General features: G+C 33.6%; 2 protein-coding genes and 2 long non-coding RNA genes across 6 annotated transcripts; 2 read left to right on the top strand and 2 right to left on the bottom strand.

Moving 5' to 3' along the window:
- Window positions 1–8319: 8319 nt before the first annotated feature.
- LOC108819417 (uncharacterized) lies at window positions 8320–10145 on the bottom strand. Its single transcript, XM_018592455.2, has 6 exons — window positions 9988–10145; window positions 9644–9700; window positions 9329–9566; window positions 9102–9249; window positions 8868–9027; window positions 8320–8705 (listed from the first exon to the last, which is right to left on the bottom strand). Exons 2-6 carry the CDS (start codon window positions 9654–9656, stop codon window positions 8614–8616), a joined length of 651 nt encoding a protein of 216 aa, XP_018447957.2. The 5' UTR covers window positions 9657–9700; window positions 9988–10145; the 3' UTR covers window positions 8320–8613.
- A 3056-nt stretch (window positions 10146–13201) lies between these two features.
- On the top strand, window positions 13202–14752 carry LOC130508761 (uncharacterized). Of its 3 annotated transcripts, XR_008942951.1 has the most exons (4): window positions 13203–13842; window positions 14086–14179; window positions 14265–14306; window positions 14413–14752. It is a non-coding gene; the product is annotated as an uncharacterized LOC130508761 (long non-coding RNA). The 3 variants fall into 3 exon arrangements; XR_008942949.1 differs by having other exon boundaries at window positions 13202–13842; window positions 14086–14306; XR_008942950.1 differs by lacking the exon at window positions 14265–14306 and having other exon boundaries at window positions 13205–13842.
- A 1345-nt stretch (window positions 14753–16097) lies between these two features.
- On the top strand, window positions 16098–17440 carry LOC130508746 (uncharacterized). The gene is made up of 2 exons (XR_008942915.1): window positions 16098–16493; window positions 16821–17440. It is a non-coding gene; the product is annotated as an uncharacterized LOC130508746 (long non-coding RNA).
- Window positions 17441–19990: 2550 nt separating this feature from the next.
- On the bottom strand, window positions 19991–20939 carry LOC108829582 (protein OPI10 homolog). The gene is made up of 2 exons (XM_018603218.2): window positions 20698–20939; window positions 19991–20601 (listed from the first exon to the last, which is right to left on the bottom strand). The coding sequence occupies exons 1-2, from the start codon at window positions 20798–20800 to the stop codon at window positions 20132–20134; spliced, it is 573 nt and encodes a 190-aa protein (XP_018458720.1). The 5' UTR covers window positions 20801–20939; the 3' UTR covers window positions 19991–20131.
- Window positions 20940–22834: the final 1895 nt, after the last annotated feature.

The raw sequence follows: 22834 nt of genomic DNA, 5'->3' as shown, positions 1-22834 counted from the left end.
TGAGGCGTTGAGAGGTCGGAAATTCTGGTTATATAGTCGATTATAGTCGGCTAGGGCTAAGAAATAATAATCAAATAGCCATAATGACTATAATATTCTCAAATTAATTCGACGTAACTTGCGCTCCACTACAAATGTAAACTTGCCATAATCTGCGAAATCGACAACTATTGTATTGATCAAGCAAATCTATAATATTTCGATCATAATGAATGTAATATTGACAATGTAAATTGACGTAACTTGCGCTCCAATAAAAATATATACTTGCCATAATACTCGAAATCGAGAACAATTATCTAGATCGAAAAAACATTACATTAATTATTACCGTAATTTAATCTCATTACATGTATTTAAACGTATTCAAATTAATATTGATTGACAAAAATTAAGGGGGTGAATTCATCAAATCGCCATATTAAAGGAATATAATTGCTCAATAAGTAAATTAGAAATCATATTTCTAAAATTTAGGAATATATGGTTGTTGTAGAAATTGTACACTTTGTAAAAGAAGGAATATAATTTACAATCAATAATGAGGATCCTCTATTAAATGACTTGCATAAATCCTAATATAATTATACTCGAAAATGTTATATATAACGAATTAGAAACAAAAAAAATACGACCAAAACTTAAACCTAACATATGGACTCAAAATTTCTATATAACTTTTTATATATTTGTTTTGGAATATGATAAACCGATGATAATAAAATACTGTCATTTTGATTTTACTGATTTATATATATGATAGTACAAAACTATAATTTACGTAATTTATTTTGGTACACTTACCAAAAAAGTGATTATACAACAAATAATGAGGAAATATTCACTGGTTATATTCCTTGCATAAAATCTGATAATGTTTATCCATTAACAAATCAGCTGGAAACAAATACATTTTTTACTCGAGCTCAAATTACTACAGCTCAATTCGGTTTGCTATAGTATAAACTGAGCTATACCAAAAAATATTTGTATCATCATATATTCCACAAGTGTGAAAACAAATGATCAGCATCACACCATTATATTATGCTTTCTTGATTTTATGTAAATATGATCATAGACCAAACTATGTGACGAAATAAAATATAATATATTATAGACCTGGGAATATATTAATTAGATAAAGTAATTTTTTGCCAATTAGAAGGAAGTTGGAAACGCTAGTATAGTCAAGAACAATCAAATTTAACATGTATCTATCAAGTTGGTAATATTTTTATATTATACAATATGTGTTTCATATTTCTCTTAGTGTAGATGGTCGATTCAAGTTTTCAAATACCTATTTATGTCTAATTGTCTAGAAGTTGAAAGAACTTATCTACTCTTTTTCATTATATTTTTGTGCATCTTATAAGAATTAGAATTACTGAGTTGGTGAGATTTAAAATTTACTTGGCAGAGTCTTGGCTAATTTAATATATAGATTTTTAGGATTTTAATAGTTCTTAAACTTATTTTAAATAAAAAAGTTTCTTATAAATACTTCATATAAAATTTATTCAACTTGATATATATAATTTTGTTTTTAACAGATGGTTTGGTAAAGTATTTTATCAATTTGATTTTGTAAAGATTCATTATTGAGCATAAAATATGGTGTATAAAATTATTGTATACCAACCATAACATTAGATGGTACAATATTTTAGAGAAGAAGTGTATCACATTAGATGAGTAGTAATAATTAAATTCGATTCTAGTATTTAAAAAGGTATATTTTAGTATATATATGATGGGCGATGACAAAAAAAAAGTATATATATGATGGGATTTTACAAGCTCCATGTCCACCTCTTCACGAACAATTAGTATGATATTGTCTATTTTGGATCCGAAAGCAAAGCCCGCATGGATTTGTTTCTGGGTTCCTTCTCAAAAGGCTCCATACTAATCAGAGTTAGACACACTTTATATACTAGACATTATTTTTCTAAACATCCAATGTGAGACTTAGATTGATATCTCAACAATACAAAAGCATACCGGTTTTAATCAATATAGATAAGTGATAAATATTTTAGTATTTAGAGAAGTATATCTCTTATATATTAATTGAAAAACATTACAACATTTTCTTATATCAATATATCATCATCATGATGATTTTTAGAATCCTTATAAAAATAGGTTGATCCATTCAAACATATATTGTACTTTTTACTAAACTAACTATCAAATTAATTAATAATGTACAAAAAATAGTTTTGATTCTTTGCTTAAATAAAAGCTACAAAATTACCTAATATGATTAACATATATATGAAAATTAATGATTAGAAATAATAAAACACCTCCTTTTTGTTTAATTTTATATTATTAGAAAAATAAACAATCATATTAAATATATAATAAAAATTAGCTCTTTTTCTTATATGCTATATCTTAAATTTCTTTTAAATGATTATAAATTACTTAGCCGTTTAAAATCCCAGATTGAGTCAATGGTTTAACCTTTTTTGTTATAATAAAATATAAATGACCATGAATATGAAGTCTCATTTAATAGATACTAGGATAAGACTGTGTCTTGCGCAAGGTGAGTTTAGATACTAAACATTTTAAAATATAGTATTGTAAAGTTAAAATTTTATATTTGATTAAATTTGTATTTTGGCACCAATACAATTCTTTATTATTTTGTAAGTATATTACTTTTTCCCGATGAGAGTGATGAGAGTGTGTTTTTATGCTGATGATAAAAAAAAATTACTTTTTCCCAATAAGCCGACCCATTTAAAAAAAAAGTGGGACAACCTAAATCTTTCTTTTAGTATTACAGATTTAGAGAAGACTAAAATTTTTATGGGATGGCTAATACAATATTTGAGACGGTATATATATGGTCATGGGTAGGTTAAAGAAAATAATTGGAATATTTAGCAGTATTATACATAGAAACAATGCATAGAAACACTAAGGGGATGTATTCAATTTAGCATTTGATGTGATTTGAATTTTAATAGAGTTTTAGATGATTTTAATAAGTTGCAGAGATTTAGGTGTTTTTTGTTAAACTACTCTAGAATATCACCTAAAACAATGGGATTTGAGTTTTATTCTTTTTAACTAAAAAACTCCACCCAAACACCCTAAAATCACCTCAAAACTTTAAAATCCCACAACTTAAAATATTTTCAATAACAGTGGATTTCAGAGTACTTAACGAAATGTCAAGTTCAATAACAGTAGATTTTAAATGAGTTTTTAAAATTCATGTTTGAATAACAGTGGATTTGTCATTTTAATACAAATCACCTGAAACTCTCGGTTGAATACACCCCCCTAAGCTCTCTGTTCTGACTGTAAAACAATTTACTTGTTTGGGCTCAGATAAAACGGTAACCAATAGAAGAACGTATAAGGGACAAGTTTCAAGATGAAGAGATACAACGCAATTGGACTAACACCGTGAATCATACAAACTTGCAAAACCCCAACACTTCTTTGAATCTTAACCTTAAACCTGAGCCCTCCTCTATGCCTTCAACGTCTGCTTCTACACTTTCCTCTTCTTCTTAACACAAGTCACTATCAAAGAACCACAAATGTTTCCAACAGAAGTATGAGCACTCAAATCCCCATTATAAGCCATCTATTTCTCTTCCTATACCAGTTCCCAACCACAACGTGGTGGTCACTTATTTTCCAAAGATTATTTCACAAAATGTTGAGTTAATTGATTTATATGAAACTCGTTTCGTAAATAGTGTTTTTTTATTGAAGAAAATTGTTTCTTTAAATGTTATCAAAATTAGTTTTACCAAATATAGTGACAAACATGACAATAACCATGCAATTATTTTGGTAAACATTGTACAGACAAATGTTTTAAATGAGGTTTGGGAAATAAAAAATATTACACCTAAAGGTTACTGGTCATTCTTATTCTAGACAAAATAAATTATAAACTGATTTATTACCGAAATTATAAATTGATATATATATATAGAGAGAGAGAATATATTTATTTGTATATTATTATAATTTTGAAAATGATATGATGTTTTATCTCATATGACAAAATTAATCTTAGTGTCAAATGTAAATAACTTTCAAAAAGGCAAAACTCATTTTTAGTAGGGGTGGGCATTTCGGTTTAATTTCGGGTTCGGTTTGGGTTCGGTTTGGTTTGGGTAATTTGGGTTTTATAAAACTCAAACCAATTAAAACCAAAGTAACTTTGGTTTGGGTTCGGTTTGGGTTTAGTTCGGTTCGGTTTAATTCGGTTTGGTTTAGATTTATTTTGGTTTGGTTTGGTTTTGATGTACTTTGGTTCGGTGTAGTTCGGGTTGGTTATAAAATATGATAGCATCAGTTTTATTAAAATAATTAACTTATAAAAAAGAATGGAAATATAAACTTTGTTAGGTAAAAAATCCATTACTAAAAGTCAAAACAATGTATCCAAAAACTAAAAGTACCAAATATGGTCCAACTGAAAACAAATCTTAATTAAATTATAAAGCCAAGCATAAATCAAAAACCCAATTTAACTGTAAAGAGAAAGAAGAAAAATCCAGACGTCTCTTTTATGCCACCAAGAATAATCTGCAACAAGACAATAACTTAAAGATAATAATCGTTCAAACCAATATCCATCTCTTATATAGACTAAAGAGCCAGTATAGCATTATATAAAACTAATATAACCTTAGCAAAGCTTACCGTTGTACGCTTACAGAGACGGGTGAAGCTCACTTTCATTCTGAGATTGAAGATGAAACTCTAACAAATTAAAAAAAAAAAATTAGTTCATATGCGGGAGATTGTGAGACATTACTCAATTAGGATTCTTAAAAAAAAACAAATTAAAATACCTGAATCCATGAATTGGTTTTCTGCTTCTAGATTTTCAAGAGTCTTTATTGCTTCTGAACGAAGTGATGCACGTAACCAGTCTTGGGTCAAAACCAACGCTTCAACCATCTCAGGAGTCAAACAACTTCGATACTGGTCTAAAATACGACTTCCAGTGCTAAAAGCACACTCAGATGCAACAGAAGATACTGGTATAGCAAGAACTTCTCTGGCCATTAGAGACATAATTGGATATTTTGAGCTGTTTGTTTTCCACCACTCTAAAAGATTAAATGGAAGCCCCAAGTCGTTTTCAACTGGTTCATACAGCTCGTCTTTAAGATACTTGTCCAGCTCGTTTACAACTTCTGAAGTTGTTCTTTTAGCAACCATAAACTTTGAAAAGGGATCATCAAAGTTGTCATCTTCCATATCCTTACATTCTTGGCTTGACTCGGTTACATTCTCACCATCACGAGCAGCAGAATCTTGTAGATTTAAAGTGTTGTACCGATCACTATATACCTTGAATATTCTCCCCAAAAGATCCATCACCAACTTAGACATTTCTTTGCACTTTGTATTACCTCTTCCATAGATAAGTTCAAAGCTGTACTCCGTGAAAACCATTTTGCGACGAGGATCAAGTATACCAGCCACTATTAATAGCTTATTGATCTTCTCAGTACCTTCCCAATATTTAGCAAACTTAGCTGTCATTGCAGAAGCCATCTCCCTTAAATCAACGTCTTGACTATAAGACATATTCTCCACACTTGACTGAATTTTGCATATCTCATTATAGCAACCATTTGAAGTTATTTTTATAGAAGAAGAGAAGGCTAAAGTTGAGTCATAGAAAGACTTCAAGAACTTTACCATATGCCGCGCTTTGTCCCAGTCAACAGTTGTTGGAGGTCCTTTCCTCACCTTCCCATTAGAATCAAGTTCTTTGAACTATGCATCATACGGCTTATCCATATCAGCCATCTTTTCAAATGCAGTTCGATATTTAAGTGCACTTCTCAGCATCAAGTAAGTTGAGTTCCACCTAGTAACACAATCCAATATCACACTTCCTCTTGTTATCTTCTCAACATCCACCCAACGCTTAAAAGATTCTAGTCTTGAAGTAGAAGACCTCACATATTTGACAGCATTACGAACACTTATTATGCTCTTACTTATATCATCCAACCCTTCATTGGCAATCAGATTCAGTATGTGTGCACAACAGCGTATGTGCATAAATTCACCATTCATCATCAAAGCATCATTTTTCTTTTGGAGCAGCCGATCTTTCAAAATGCTGATTGCTTTATCATTGCTGCTTGCGTTATCAAGTGTGATAGAAAACACTTTCTCAATACCCCAATCATCCAAAGATCTTTTAAATTGGTTTGCAATGGTCTCTCCTTTATGATCAGGAATAGGACTAAAACTAATAATCCTTCTATGCAGTTGCCAATCCATATCAATGAAATGAGCAGTTATAACCATATAACTCAAAGTTGTAATAGCAGTCCATATGTCGGTGGTAAAAGAAATTGCTTGCTTATTGAGGCTTAAAGTAGTCCTCAATGCAGTTTTCTCAGCATTATACATACCAACAACCTCCCTTGTAATTGTTCTTCGTGATGGAATAGTAAACCAAGGAATAACAGTCTCACAAAACTGCCTGAACCCTTCATTCTCAACAAAAGAAAATGGCAACTCATCCATGATAATCATTTTCACTGTTGCTTGCTTGCACACGACATGATCAAAAGGTTTAGTCATACCAACACTTTTACCACCATGAACATTATTTCCACCACTAGACAAGTGTTGTTGAGAATCAGATTCCAGCGAATCTAAATAATCTTTGCACTTCTTCATGTGTGACATCAAAGTGCTAGTTCCACCTGTGGATGGACATGAATAGATCTTACCACAGTAATTGCATGAGCACTTTGATTCATCATCTTCAAGTTTAGTAAAAACTTCCCACGCCGGTGATCGTGATGGTAGTTTTCTTTTTGGCTTTGGCGGTACTGGTGGAGAATCAGATTCCTTTCTTTTACCGCTGGCCTTGTTTTTGTTATTCATCTACACAGAAAACATAGAAATTGTTAATTAAATAGAAAGAATCAAAGAACATTCAGTTAATTTACGTGAGTTTATTTACTATTGGAGAAGATGAACGAGACAGACGGCTACTTAGAGTCTTAGATGCTTATAGTTTTTAGGTTTTTTTGTACAATCTTTAGGTATTAGGATTAGAAATATATATAATAGTATTATTTGAATTATATTTGGAAATTTTTTAAAAATATATGGAAGTTAAGAAAAATGGAAAATTAACTTTAACTAAAATTTACAATATGATAATATATATATACATATGTATTTAATATTGGATTATCGGTTTGGTTCGGTTTGGTTCGGTTTAAACTCAAACCAAACCAAACCGTTCGGGTTGAGTAAAACATGAACCAATCGGGTTACATAAAGAACACGGTTTGGTTTGGTTCGGTTTAACTTCGGTTTGGTTGGTTCGGTTCGGTTCGGTTTGGGTTTTTTGCCCACCCCTAATTTTTAGTAACAGTCCGATGATATCTGAACCCTTCTGATTTCATATTTTTCTCCATGTAAATTCTATCAACTTTAGCAATTCATGAACGTATTTCACCACATGAGGTTCACTGGCTCTTCTGTATGCACGCTATATAGTTTATGAATTTTCCACTTTATTTTCATGTCGTAAGAGGCAACGCTATACAATTCTATTTTCTGCGCCTTTCTCAAAAACTAACAGTTGATATTTTCCATTGAATTTTACCTCATGTAGAGGCTCAACCTGGTTTCTATTAGATGAGCAATTAACTTTTAGAATACTACCAAGATTGAGTTGATTTAGAAGTTCTAAAGTGTTCACATTACAACCTTCATTCAAACCAAAACACATAGCAATAACTAGCATAATTACGAGGTAATTTATTTTCTTTTATATAAAATATTTGTTGAAGAGAGATGATTTTATAGATATTACAAAGTGGAATATATTTACAGAATTTTTGGTAAACATGCTTTATTACTTTAGTAAATATTTAAAAAGTAATAGCTAAATCTAAACATATACGAACCAATCAAATCTTTGGTTGAAGAAGCATTTGAGGTCGACAAATAAGGTAAATCAAATAAGACTATACCAAAAGAATCAAACATTCAAATTAGTTTTGACCACGAAAAGCTAAAAAACGAAGTAAAACAATACAGTTATGATATTTAATCAAGCACATGGCAAAACTTGAAAGAGAAGTCTTGAAGCTAAAAAGACTTCTAAGGATGTACCTGAAAAAGGCAGAAAGGTTCTTCACAGTGTTGCAAGTGATTCTGTTCCAGATTTAGGAAGCAGCCTATAATGCTTACCTACACAATTCCCATAAGATGCCTACCTGCAAGAACAATCTTATAGAAGTGGGAAGCTACCAACACTCTGTAACAACAAACCCTATATCTTCGTCCAAGTTTCTTACTCAGCTTTCTTAAGACTTCAACATGAACAACACGTGATTTTTCTCTTTCCCATGTTTCAGTTAAATAGTAGATAAAGAGAACCATGACCACAGATAAGACATTTGTATACCAACATAAAAACAAAACAAAACATGACTAATGCCCCAAGACCAAAACCCATAAAGCAAGCTTTCTTTTTCCAACTATATATCCCAGTAATTAAGAAACTTTTGCTCTTCTTCCACATAGATGCCAGAAAATAGAAGCTGCATTCCCTCACAAAGCTCTTATAATCTACATGAAGTCAAAATCGTCCATGGCATCATAAGGACCAGCTACTAGATCGTCATCGGCCTTATCTACAATAAGTTGTTTCTTCTTGCCACCTGAGGAAATAAATCAAAAAACCCATTTAATGAAAACTGTTTAACTAAGTTAAGGCAAATATAAACTGCTATAGATAGCGAACGGAAATAGGAACATAATCAATAACTAGTCCAAGAATCAAGAGTGAGTTTATTATAAAGTGATTTGTGAGTGCACGTTACCTGTCTTCTTTCTACCAGCAGCAGCTTCTTTCTCAGCCTTAAGCTTTTCATTTGCTATTGCTGTAACGGAGGAAGCAACATCTTTAACATCTGCTGCCTTCATGTTGGTCACCGAAAGTCTCATGACTGCTTTGAGCAATGCGATATAGTGATAACTTTTCTGCAAAATTTATACAAGTAAATGATTATTCGCCAAAGCCGAGAAGAAGAAATACGGAATGAATGCGAGAATACCTCATAAGGTCTAAGCCTATGAGAAATCATTTCAGCATACTCCAGAAAATCACTTTCAGACTTGGGGATGAAGGCGTCAAGTTTTTTCTCTTCACCCTTGGTTCCAAAGAGTTCAGCAGTTGCCCTGTAGTCCGCTTCTTCAACAAGCCTGTCAATGAAATATTATACATCTTTCTCTTAACACAGACAGACAGAGAGACAAGAGAGAGTAGAAAGATTTAAAATACCTCTGCATGCGGAGTTTCTCAGAGAGAGGATCTAAAGGTTCTTCTTTAGCAACTTCAGCTGCTTTGCCCTTTTTCTCAACAGCTTTTGCTGCTTTCTTCGGAGGAGCAGGCTTTACCGGAGCAGGTTGGTCGTCGTCATCCTCCCATGAGTCCTTAATATCATTCTCATCTACATCTTCATCATCCCAGTTACTTTTAAGCACAACTTTTGCTGGAAGTGGTGCTATTTGTTCATCCTCTGGAATATAAATAAAAAGCATTTAAATTCCACAAATCCAACCATTACTTTGAAAAAAAGAGGACAATAAGTCTTACCCCAGTCATCCATATTTGGTTGTAGTAAAAAAAGACAAAGCTGCTATCAAAATCCAACTGCAAAAAGCAGCAGAATCAGCCAATAGTATCCCATACAAGTTGAACACACGCAATAAAATTAAACGAATCATATTTTTGATATTACAACAACATTTAATGGTAATCTGCGAACATATGGTTTCTGTAACGCAATTTTACAGGGAATATTTGAATTTATAAAGGAATAACAAGTGGAGAATGATGTAATGATTGCATAGCTAATTAGAGAAAGAAAGAAAGAAGAAACGTTGAGATCTATCTAGAAGCGTTGCCGAAAGCAGAAACTTTTGGATAAGAAAACATACCTTCAGCCAAATCGAAGGACGAAGAGGAAGAGGAAGAGGAAGATGAAGACGCGTTTTCGTTGGATCAAATCTCGGCTGTGAAACGACGATATGGGTCAAAGAGAAGAAGGCTTTTGTCCGCGTGGTTTCGTTGGATTTAGGGGTTTCTTTTCCTATACCTATTTTTAATTTATTTATTCGGTAGATTTATTGCTTTCCTTTTTTTGATCAGATTATGTCCAACTCAATTCTAAATTTTATATTTTTAATGTGATTTTGATATAAGAAATTTCGAATCTAATACTAATAATTATTACTTTTATGTCAACACTATAATATTACACCAAATTTCGATATTATTCATTACATTAAAACTGTTTATTTATTTTATTAATTAACTAAATGATAAATAAAAATAAGTATATATAAAATAGCACAATTTAAATAATTTATTTGAATCTGCTATATAATTATAATATATTGAAATAGTAATTATTTATTAAAATATTTTTATTGTTATATATTTTGTAATGTACTATATAATAATAGTCACGAGTATTTTAAATATATTAAATAATAGAAAATATATAGTTTAATAGTATAATAATTTTAAAAAGTTTTAGTGTAAAATTTGATGTTGTGATCAGAGAAAGTTAATGTTAAAAATATATAATATGTTTTCGACATTAAAATGTTAAAAATATATAATATATTTTCGACATTAAAATAGTGTTATGGATTAAATATATTATCTTTTTCTGAAATGTAAGAAAAAACGCAGTATACGGTCACAGGTGTCCCAAGTGTAATTTTTACTGTTTGTTTTTTTTCCTTGAATTTTTTTTTTGTTAAATGAACAACAGAATGTGTCATTTTTAAAACAAGGAAAAGAAAAAAGAAAAGCAAGTCTAAAAGTTAACCAAGAAAAATAAGGTAAGATAAACGAATGTGTTATCTTAAGATAAAGTAAAACTTTGATAACCAAGAAAAATAAGGTATATTCTCAAACTAGTATGGTATCTCTCATACTTGTGAAAACTTTGATAGCAAAGTAAAACGTATGGCCGCAGATAAACTTGTCACTAGAACTGCTTAGAGATGTTCTAAAAGTATAGTGTGTTGTGCTGTCATCTGTTTGTAAGCTGAGTTAAACTAAGATGGTTTATATATTAGAGGAGGTATAGCTCGTGAAATAAGCCTAGAGGATCAGATCGGCGCAGTATAAATATCTGACCCGAAGAGCCTTTCGCATACACTAGTACAGACATGTAAAGAGTATGGGCATACGAAGAAGATATGATCCCTCGTTTTCTCCACAAAGTACACATGCTGATTCAGTTCAATAGCCTTCATTCTGACACCCATAGATAGGTTGTCAAGCATGCTAACAACATAATAGTAAATTTTGGGAAAAACCAGACTAGTACTGACCACTGAACTTGTTCACGATGTATTCAACCCAGTTTCCATGTTTCGGTAGCAGATAAAGGATGGTTTTCATCTTCATCGGCACGTTTTTATGTGGGAATGTATACCACATGCACCATTACTCGCAACAAAAAGGATTCGGTCAAGGATCCTTAACATGTCTGAATGAGCCATAATGCGACAAGAAGTTCAATCAAGATGGTGCAACTGAAACCATATGTGAACGTTTAACAACACCCAATGATCTTGTACCATATTCATCTGATGTCTATCAACCTTTCTAACTGTGGCCAACCATCAAACAAAAAGGATCAGCTCTCCCACCATATTACCAAACCTGATCAGAAAACCGGCAGTTCTGTCCTCGAGCATGATAAGCTCTTTCAAATCAAGTAACCCAATTGTCCCTCTTTGACATCCAAAAGGAGTTTATAGCGCAACAGGCAATAGCAAGTCCAGGGCTATCCAAGTCAAATCGATTTATTACTTTTTCTCTCCAAAGAATAACGCATTGGTAAGTGTTCTTCAGCAACTCCGTAACATGGAGAGAAAACTCAAAGTAGCATAATGCTTCCCAAGAGAGCAAATGCAGAGACGGCTTCAAAATGTACTGTATAGACCATAGAGCAGGAATCAAAGATTCCAAAAGATATAAATGCAGATACATTCATGTAGAAGAAGCACAAGTGCAGAAAACACGGCCAAATTGATGTAGATAGATATTTGGAAATATTCCAAATATCTTATCATTGATTTTTTTTAATTATTTTAGATAATTATCTTTATTGTTTTAGGGGTTTTATGGTTTTCTTATATATAGCCGTCTAGGCTTAATTTTGTATTCAGTTTATGAGTTTTTGATTGATTAATAAAATTGAGAGTTTTCTCTTTGTTGTTCCTTGTTTTCGGTAGATCATTGGTGATCTCAACGAATTTAAGAAGACATTGATCTTAGGCATTCTTAGACTAAATAAGATCTTTGTGATTATCCTAGTTTTCCGGGTATTCTAAGAATCAACGGATCTCTAGTTCTATTCTTAAGTCTTCCGCTACATCAGTTGGTATCAGAGCCGTGTTTCTTTGGTTTTTCAATCAAAGACGATTCTGGATGTCATGGAAAATTTATTTTCTCAAAGCGAAGAAATCTGTTACATAGATATTATTGGTGATCCAGTTTATGATATCTACAAGGAAGATGACATAAACTTCATCAACTATCAGGACGTGATCGTGAATCGGAGTCAAACTGTGATATTAAGAGATGACATCCAAGTGTGCAGCCAATTCAACCCTATTAAAGAAGGCGTGTTCCTGAGAAGCATGGAGATAGTGGAGGTTTTGTCTTCTTGTACTAATGAGCACGTGGAGGAAAACTTTCAATTCATTGTGATGTATTTAGCTGCGGTTGATTTGAAAATTAAGATGATGATGCCAATGAATTATGTTCTTTTATTTGAAGAATATTATTTATGGAAAAGACGTAAAAAGTTAACAGTTCTCGTCAAGATTTCAAGTCCGGAAAGTTTCACTACAGGAAATGTGAGTATTAATAGCATCAAATTATAGCGTTTTTGACATTTCTGCTATTATATATTAACACTGGCTTTTTTAATAGCGTTTATAAATTTAAAACGCTATATTTGGTATCGCGGGAAAATAAAAAATTTAACCGCGTTAATTTATTAAGTGTAGGCGCCTTACCAATTCAGATCAAAAATTATAACGCTATCGTAAATGTTAAATATCCCAAATTTTAGTTTTATTTTTTATATACAAAATTTGACCATTCCTACAAATATATCAGACATGAAAACGTGTTGCATCTTCTTCCTCTACTTGGCTATTATTCTCCAATACTGTTTCTACTTCTCTGTTTCGTCATCATCACCTCTTCTTCTCCCTCTCTCACACACTCTCTCTCAGCCTCCAAACACTCTTCCTCTCCTCTCCACCTCCTCAAATTATCCTCCTCCCGCTCCTCCGCACGTTTCCTCCCTCTACTTCTGGAAGCTACTACCTCCTCTCCCTCTACGTCCCCCTTGCCGTCCTTTCACCTGCATCCTCTGCGAATCCAAACCCCCACCTTCACCCACCTCCCTCTCCTCCTCTGCCGCCACCGTCCCCTGCTCCTCCGCTTCCTGCTCCGCCGCACACTCCTCCCTTCAATCCACTTGACTTCCTCAAATTCTCAGATTCATCTCTAGTCACCATCGATTGAAGCTTCATCACCACACTCCTTTTGACCCCATCGCTCATTATCCCACCACCACCAGCTCGTCACCGCCATCACCATCATCGCCATATCCCTCATCCGCCATCTCTCTCTCTCTCTCTCTTTCTCTCTCTCTCTCTCTCATTTTGTTTTGATTTTACAAGAAAAAGATGAATTAGTGTTACCACCATACTCACACCTACTTCCTCAAGCTTCCCAATTTCTTCACGCCAAAGGTCAGCCCTTTACCCTTTGCGTGTGATTGGTCGCCAATAAACAAAAGTTTGACACTTTCGAGTTTTTTTCCATGTTCCAAAGCTTTGTTTGCTTGTGTAGAATCTGTGTTATCTGGCTGTTTAGGTTTTAGAAGAGTGATTAATCTGTTTATGATTCTGTTAAGTTTTAAGACAATTTTGAAATTAGTATGAGCTGTTTAAGAACTGAGTTTCGATTTGATCAGTTTCTGATAGTGTAAACAGGGAGCTGGGTGAAGTTGAGTACTTGGTGCTTGACGAAGCTGACCAGATGCTTGCTGTTGGGTTTGAGGAGGCTGTGGAGTCGATTCTCGAGCAGGTATAGAGATTCTTCCTTTTAAGATTGACCTTCCTTTTTTTTTTACTTGGAAGAGAAAGATGTCAAAGAGTATGAGGCTTTACAGCCAGATAAGATTGCTGTTGATTGTGGTGAGCATAACCTCAAGGTGCTTTGATTTCAAATCTCTTTCAATTGCTTTAGATTCTCCAAACATTCTTTTCCTTTGGTAAATTGAAGTAGGTTCTTACTTTTCCCTCTTTGACTTGTGATAGGAACTAAATGCCATACAAAGGCTAGCATGAAGTGTTGTCGTGAGAAGAGTTGGTGGTCGTGAGCTTGAACACAGAGGAGGCACGGCATTGTGGTAGTGGTGCTAGCTGCCTCTGCTCACCGGAGACTGAAGATAATACTTCATGGTGCCTTGTAGTACAGCCATTTTCTCGAGTCTCTCTCTCTCCACCAAGTCATCATCTCCTTTTGTAAACAATATGTATTGACTTTGTATGTTATAAAACTCATCGTTGAGTTTGTCTTTTGTTCTGTTTTTAAACATTTAAAACTATTGTTAACATAAATTATAAATAAAAAATAATATATAAATCATTTAAAACATTGTCTAGTGTAAAACTATATACTTAATTCAAATTTTCAAAATCATAATTATATACCCTAAACTCTATTTCATAAACCATGATTCTAAAAAAAAATCTAAACCCTAAACATACCCTAAAAGGATAAAAATTATAATTTGAGATTTGATAAATTTATATTTATTAATGATTTATTAGAGTGAGTTGTATTTATTAATGATTTTAAAAGAACTAATTAATAAGTAAATAAATAAATAAAAATTTACTTTAATATGATAAAAAAGAAAATCCAACAATGATGATAAATTGGGAAAAACAAAAAATAAATATCTTAAGTTCTAGACCCTAAACTATACAAACTATAAAATTTAAATAAATGAGTATAATCATAATATAACTTCAATCCCTAAACTTCTAACCACATCCCTAATTTATTATATATTTAAGAGTGAAATTAAAGAATTATTTTTAACCCCTAACCCCTAAATATATTTAACTCCTAAACCCTAAATATAATCCTAAAATCTAAATTTTAAACTTTTAAACTTTATATAAAAATATAGTTTGATAAAAATATACTAATGCAACCCGAATCCATCTAATACCCTAAGTATAATACCCTAAACCCTAAAATTCAAATTTAAATGATATTCTAAATACTAGATAGAATCTTTAAATAAAATTTTCAGATTTTAAAGCCAAAACTTAAACTTTAAATCTAATTTAAAAACTCCATTCAAAATATTAAATGTAAACCTTAGATCCTTCATCAAATTCTATACCCTAAATCCTAACTTCAACCATAAACCATTCATCCACTAAATATAAATTTCCAATATAAATTTTAAAAGTTTAACAAACTTCAAATCTGAATCTTAATTATAAACTTTTATATTAAACTCTAACTCTTATACCAAACTTAAACTCTACATACAAAATCATAAATCCAATCTTTATACTTATATATATATATCATACCCTAAATTAATCACAAACCCTAAACTCTAACTAAATGTTTTAAAGTTCTAATTTTTATTAGTTTAAAACTTTAAAATTTAATATCAATTCTCAAATCTAATACTCTAACCCTAAAATCTAAATGTATACCATAACACAAATCATATACCCTAAATCACATTACATATACTCTAAACTCATACTTTTAAACTCTAAATTTTAAATAAAAAATAAATATAACAATAATTAGAATATAGTTTAATTTTCTATAAATAAATTTAGTTAAACAAAAAATTATAAGTTTTAAAACAATGATTAAAAATAGTTTTTGATTGGTTAATTTTTGACCATTTGATTGTTTTCAATCTAATGGTCACAGATCAATCTCTGCCAATCCTCATCCTTTCTCCTTATTGGTCAATCTTTTAAAAACCAGGATTACCATTTGTGACCATTGATTGTTTTTGATCGTGTGGCCTAAGATCAATCTTCTGCATCTCTGTCTCTCCATCTCTCTCTCACTCACGACTCAATCTTCTCCATCTCTCTCTCCCTCTCTTTACGATTCAACCTGCTGGATACAAACCTCTCTCTCTTTCACTCGGCCATGATGAAAGATTCGTCGACAACACTTGACTCGAGTCAGATTCGAACCACAAACAGAGATGGCGGAGCAGCGCCGGTGGCAAGGCGGAAGACGGCTGTTCATAAAAAGATGGGGAGAAGAGGCTTCGATGGTTCATCTCGCCGGAGATGAATAAAGAGGGAAGTCTCAGCCTCTCTTTGCCATTAACCTCGCCGTTAAAGTTCTCTCTCTCTCTCTCTTTGATTTTTTTTTTTGATTTCGGTACACGAAGTGGGTCGTTGAGCAGAGCTGGTTTAATTTTTTTTTTGTCTCTGAAGTTAAATCATTTATAAGAGTGATTAGGATGTGTTTTTGGATTTGGAAAAAGATTTCAACTTTGATTGAGAAAAGCTATGTGAGTTTCTTGCTTTGCTCCTAGCTTTGTGTTCTTAATTAAGATTTCATTGCAATCTGATGCGTAATGTCCATTAATCACTGTCATGAGTTATATACATATCATACTCTTAGTTTAGTTATGGTCTTCTTTTGTTTTGATATTTTTCTGCAGGTAACCTTGTGAGTTCACGACAATGGTGGTCACAGATGCTGAAGGTTCTTTTGTTGGGGAGATTACTTGTGGAACTTTACTGCAAAATTTGCAGATAAATCTCTCAACCATAACTTTCTTTCTTACAGACATTGCAAAGCTTTTATTAATTCTTGTGTGGTGTGGATTTTTTTTACAACAGAAATCTTGGATGAAGTTGGTAAAAGTGATGAGAGAGTGTCTTGTTTACAAGAAAAAATTTGAACAGGCTGCCAAGTCCCGAGCCGAGCTTCTTCAGATCTTGTCTGATGCTAGTGCTTAACTTTCCAGAAAGAGAGGTACAAAAACTTTAGCTGTGACATCTCAAGCCATTGAGATGATGTAAGAGAACATAGGCTTAAGGAGATGGCAGAGAAAGCTAGTGGTGGTGGTGGTGTAGGTGAAGCCGAACAAGAAGAGAAGAAAGAGACGTAGAGCTGTAGATTTTGGTTTATTAGGTTTTGTTTAAATTTTTTAGTTATTAAATTTTTAGTTTATTTAAGTTTGGTTAATTAGGTTATGGTTTTTTTTCTGGTTTAATGTATAAACTGATTTTATTTGTAAACAAATTTTAATTAATGAATAAAATTTAATTTTTAAAATTTGGATTAATTCTAAATTCAATTATATTTGGTTAATTTAGTTTTTATAATATTATTATTAATAAATTTTCGGATAATTTAAAAACTAATTAATAACACAAATTATTAGGTTTTAATAACATTTGTAAAACGTTATTATAAATATTAACAATTGCATAATTAAACACGCTATTATTGTACGCTTAATTACAGCACAAAGAAAAGCCGCTATTAAAAGGGTCAGACCTATTATAACGGGCGATGTCAGAGCGTCCAAGGAAGCGCTATTAAAAATGAGTCATAGCGCTTTTCGTGCGCTATTACTACCTACATTTCCTGTAGTGTTTTGAATTGGAAGATCATGGTTAAGATTCGAGGACGAATCTCTCCAACCCGGAGAGAATGATGTAGATAGATATTTGGAAATATTCCAAATATCTTATCATTGATTTTTTTATTATTTTAGATAATTATCTTTATTGTTTTAGGAGTTTTATGGTTTTCTTATATATAGCCGTCTAGGCTTAATTTTGTATTCAGTTTATGAGTTTTTGATTGATTAATAAAATTGAGAGTTTTCTCTTTGTTGTTCCTTGTTTTCGGTAGATCATTGGTGATCTCAACGAATTTAAGAAGACATTGATCTTAGGCATTCTTAAACTAAATAAGATCTTTGTGATTATCCTAATTTTCCGGGTATTCTAAGAATCAACGGATCTCTAGTTCTATTCTTAAGTCTTCCGCTACATCACAAATCCAAATAAAGACCGTCTGTTTATTTGTCCTAATTCAAGTTTACATAACACAAAGACAAATAAAAGGAGACACAAGTATATTCATAAGTTCAAGAGAATGCTACATAATCACAGTCTCACAGATTCAATTATTGCGTTGTGTTAATTCACCTTTCATCTACCTTAGGACAATAAGCCAAAGCTGAACATTTTAAATCGCTTAATGAGCTTAAAGAAACATGATCATATTTGAAACAGCATCGACTTAGGCCCTGTTCGTTTGTACATCTGAAAGATGCATCCAGATGGTCCATCTAGATGTCTTATCCAGATGCTCTACGTAGATGTTGTTCGTCTCTGCATTTCGTTTATCTATCCAGATGAATCATCTGAATGCAACTATGTTTATTTGCTTTTTTCAACTTACATTTACATCGAGATGAACTTGTTACTAAAATAATTAAAATAGATTTGTTTCTAAATTTTTGGCGGGAAATTGTATTTTTCGGTTTTGACGAGAAATTGTGTTTTTCGAGTTTTGACGGGAAATTGCATTTTCGGTTTGCCGGAAAATTACATTTTTCGGCGAGAAATTGCGTTTTCTCGGTTTTAGTAGAAAAGTGTGTTTTCCAGTTTTGGTGAGAAATTGCGTTTTACCGGTCTTGGCGGGACATTGCGTTTTCCCGGCTTTGGCCAGAAATTGCGTTTTTTCCGGTTTTCACGAGAAATTTCGTTTTTCGGTTTTGGCGGAAAATTATGTTTTTACGGTTTTGGCGGGAAATTGTTTATTCCGGTTTTGACGAAAATTGTGTGTTTTCCAGTTTTGACGGGAAATTGCGTTTTTAGTTTTGCCGGGAAATTGCGTTTTTCGGCGAGAAATTGCGTTTTCTCGTTATTGGTGGGAAAGTGTATTTTTCCGGTTTTGGCAAGAAATTACGTTTTTCCGGTTTTGGCTGGATATTGCGTTTTCCCGATTTGGCCAGAAAATGCGGTTTTCCGGTTTTGGCGGGAAATTACATTTTTCCGGTTTTGGCGGAAAATTACATTTTTCCGGTTCTGGCGGGAAATTACGTTTTTCCGGTTTTGGCGGGAAATTACGTTTTTCCGATTTTGGCGGAAAATTATGTTTTCCAGTTTTGGCGGGAAATTGTGGTTTCTCGGTTTTGGCAGGAAATTATATTTTCCAGTTTTGGCGGCAAATTGTTATTTCTCGGTTTTGGCTTGAAAGTGTGTGTTTTTCGATTTTGCCGAGAAATTGTGTTTTCCGGTTTTGGCGGGAAATTTTCTTTTTCTGATTTTGACGAACGATTTTGGCAAGAAATTATGTTTTCCGGTTTTGACGAAATTATCTTTTCCCGATTTTGACGAGAAATTATGTTTTCCAATTTTGACGGAAAATTGCATTTTTGGGTTTGACAAGAATTTTTTTTTGTTTTGAAAAAAAAAATATCAAATTTTTGGTGAAGACTCAGCTTCGCCCAGATGCTCCGTGAAGACTTACCCATGTGAGAATTTGATTGGATGATCCATCTGGATGTAGCATTTTAATATACAAAACGAACATCAACTTACATCTTCACCCGGATGGATCACCCAGGTGAGCAAACGAACAGCACCTTACTGAAATTGTGATACATATGCAACAAATAAGAACCCAGTTCATTGGCAAACACTACAATCTCATCTTCAACTCAACGTACGGAGCTCAGTTCAAATGAACAAATGAAGCTTCCCTGTAGTAGTGGACAAAGTCTAAAACTTTCAGTTGCTAACAGAAGAAACGTTGGAGCTTATGAGCATAACCAACTCTGAAACAGCATCAAGTTAATGAAAAACATTAGAAGCAAAATCACTTTTCTCATTGCCAAACTAAAGTACACACTACAATCCCTTTCTTCAGTCCATCATCATACAGAAGTAAACACACAATGAAATGCCGGTCCTTTGTAGTGAAATGAAACTAAACCTAAAAAAAACATTACAAAGCGAAGCTTTTGAGAAAACCAGGATCACGTTTAGCTCTCTCCTGAAACTTCTTAAACCACCGATCCAATATATCCATCGGAACAACAAGCTTACTCCCATCAACCCCACAAAACGACTGCATGAAATTAAACAGATTCTCCCCGACCCTCATCGCCAACCGCTCGATCTTCCTCTCCGCCGCCACGTCCAGCGACGGAAGCGCCGCCGCGTCCTCCACCGAGATACCGATTTTGGCCGATAAGGGAGCCGAGTCCCCCGCCGTGAGCTGGAGCTGGGCCGCGCTCCCGGGCTCCGGCCACTGGAGAGAGAGGACCGCCGAGGGGCGGGATAGGGTCACGGCGCCGGAGAAGGCGAAGGCGGATCCTGGGGACTGGACGTAGACGGCTAGGGCTTTGTCGGGTGGGAGGGTGAAGTTGTTGAGGAGGAAGATGCACATCTCTCCGATTTGATCGTACGCTTCTCCTGCAAAAGGGAACGATTCGATTTGATTTAATTAATTAGGGTTTTTTTTTTGTGGTGGGGGAAGGGGAAGGGGAAGAGGAAGAGGAGGAGACTTACCGACGAAGTGGTTCATGTCGAGAACCCAGTGGAGAGTGTCGATTTGGGTGAAGGTTGAGATGTCGATTGGGAAACTTCGATTGGGGAACACGACGCCGAACATTGTTTTTGTTTTTGTTAGCTGTTTGTTTTTTTGAGTTTTTGCTTTTGGAAGTTGGATCGGTGATCGAGTGATGAAGGAAGTAGAAAAAGAGTTTCGGGATGATTCTAGAAAACAGATCGGACGGAGACTGTGTGTGTTTTTTTTGTGTCGACCTTCTTTTTTTACATTAATGAAAAAGGCCTAAAAGGCTTACAAAGATACAAAAGCAAAGTGACAACATTGATTAAATCTAGCCCAATATCTAAGTCGAATATTAAATATACGGATCTAAATGTGTCATGTTAAAACAAAACGTTGAAAGTTGAAACACGAGATGGGCTAAGCTAGCGGTGAACGCCAACTCCTCTAAATCACCTTTTTCACTGTTGTCGGAAGTTGAGGTAGTCCGTGTAAGATATGAAGCTTCTCTTCAGTAGTAGCTTCTGTTGAATGTTAGAGTAGAATTGGTCAAGTCTGTAGTAGTCTGACAATACGAATATGTAACAGGACAGATAGCTGACCTGTTAAACGAATACGTCTTCATTTAACAGCTTCTTGACTGACAACCAAATCTCTACTACTCAACGGAGCCAATGGTACAAAGTGTGGAGTAAGTGCTTCCAAGTCATGTATCAGATCCTCAATAACATTTTCTCCACTTCTACACCTTTCGACGCTTCTTGTGGAACAGAAGCATACACAGCAGTCTCTCCCACCTCTTTACTTTTCTTCAAAATTTTTACTTCCTTACTTACGCAATCCTGACCCTTATGTCCCCAACGGCAGGCACTACATCGAGGAGGGAACCATGAAAACAAAACTTCAACTTCACGTTTACTGCCTTTAATATCCGTGTAAGTGATCTTTTGCCATTAATTGGCTTGTGAAGATTAACTTCCACTAGAGCAAGAGCAACATCTAATCATAAAAATCTCTTATGGGGTGGAGCTTTACAAACCGACCGATTGCTTTGAACACACACTTCAAACCCTTATGCGAATTAAGGTTGTTGGGAACACCCTTTAGTTTAACCCACAATGGCATAGAAGAGAGGTCCGTAGGATTCATAACAGACTCCGGAGATCATATATTGATGACCAGAGGGATATATGCTACGTGCCAATACTAAGCACCCGAGTTCTCATCTGGCTGTTTCAATCCAAAAAACATTGTATTATCAATCTTTGAGCTTATCTTAGGAGAAGACCAGATGCTATTAACCATCGCGTGGGTTGATCTGACATAAAGACCATCTCCAATGAAATAACCACCACATAGCTCATCCAAAGAAGCTCAATCAATCTGGATAGACACAACCCCATCCATAAATCAATAGCCGCTGGTTCAAGTTCTCCTCCAACTTCTAATTTTTCCTCCAAGGGGAGGTGTTCTGCTGATAGGTCTTAGATCCAATATCCACAACCCGATTGCTCGTGTCACCACCATCTCCAATTGCTTTTTGCACTTCTTCTCTGCAATCTGAACCTTCAACATTAATCTCCCTCGATGAATCCGGACACAGCTTCGAACCACCTGCATACATTATAAGAAAACATAATAAAAATTCTGACGAAAAAATATTCGTCAAAAATTTCTGAAATTTTTTTCACAAATTTCGGAGGAATATAAAAGTTTACCATTCGTTGGAATTTCATCTGAATTATCCTAAAAATTTCCAATGAAATTCATTTCATCGAAATTAATCGACGAAATATCGAGGATTTTCAAAAAAGATTAAATGATTTAAAATATAGATTTAGGGTTTGTGTTTTCGTCGGAAATTTTTGACGAACTATAAATTTTCGTAGGAAATCCGTTAGAAATGTTCGCATTTTAGACAAAGTTGAGTTTAACATATGAAATATTCAAAATAAATATTAAACCGGATATCTATAAAATCACCATAACATATATCAAGTGATAAATATGATTTGGGTTAATAATAATTCAATTGTTTAAAGCTATATATATATATATATATATAACCTCAATACGTAATTCGTCAGAAATTATGTCAAATTTCTGACGAATATATTTCCAACAAATTTGCGACGA

The sequence above is a fragment of the Raphanus sativus genome, chromosome 2 (genome assembly GCF_000801105.2).
Source record: "Raphanus sativus cultivar WK10039 chromosome 2, ASM80110v3, whole genome shotgun sequence".
Lineage (NCBI taxonomy): Eukaryota > Viridiplantae > Streptophyta > Magnoliopsida > Brassicales > Brassicaceae > Raphanus > Raphanus sativus.
This window is presented reverse-complemented; position numbering and strand designations above follow the sequence as displayed.

Bases quoted from the DNA above. Each gene is read 5' to 3' on its own strand.
- LOC108819417 (XM_018592455.2), bottom strand. The intron at 9,250-9,328 runs GTATTTTAAATC...TTTCATTGACAG, and splicing joins GAGAAACTCCGCATGCAGAG to GCTTGTTGAAGAAGCGGACT. The intron at 9,028-9,101 runs GTATTCTCGCAT...TAAATTTTGCAG, and splicing joins ATAGGCTTAGACCTTATGAG to AAAAGTTATCACTATATCGC.
- LOC108829582 (XM_018603218.2), bottom strand. From the start codon at position 20,800: ATGTTCGGCGTCGTGTTCCCCAATCGAAGTTTCCCAATCGACATCTCA. The intron at 20,602-20,697 runs GTAAGTCTCCTC...TCCCTTTTGCAG, and splicing joins CGACATGAACCACTTCGTCG to GAGAAGCGTACGATCAAATC.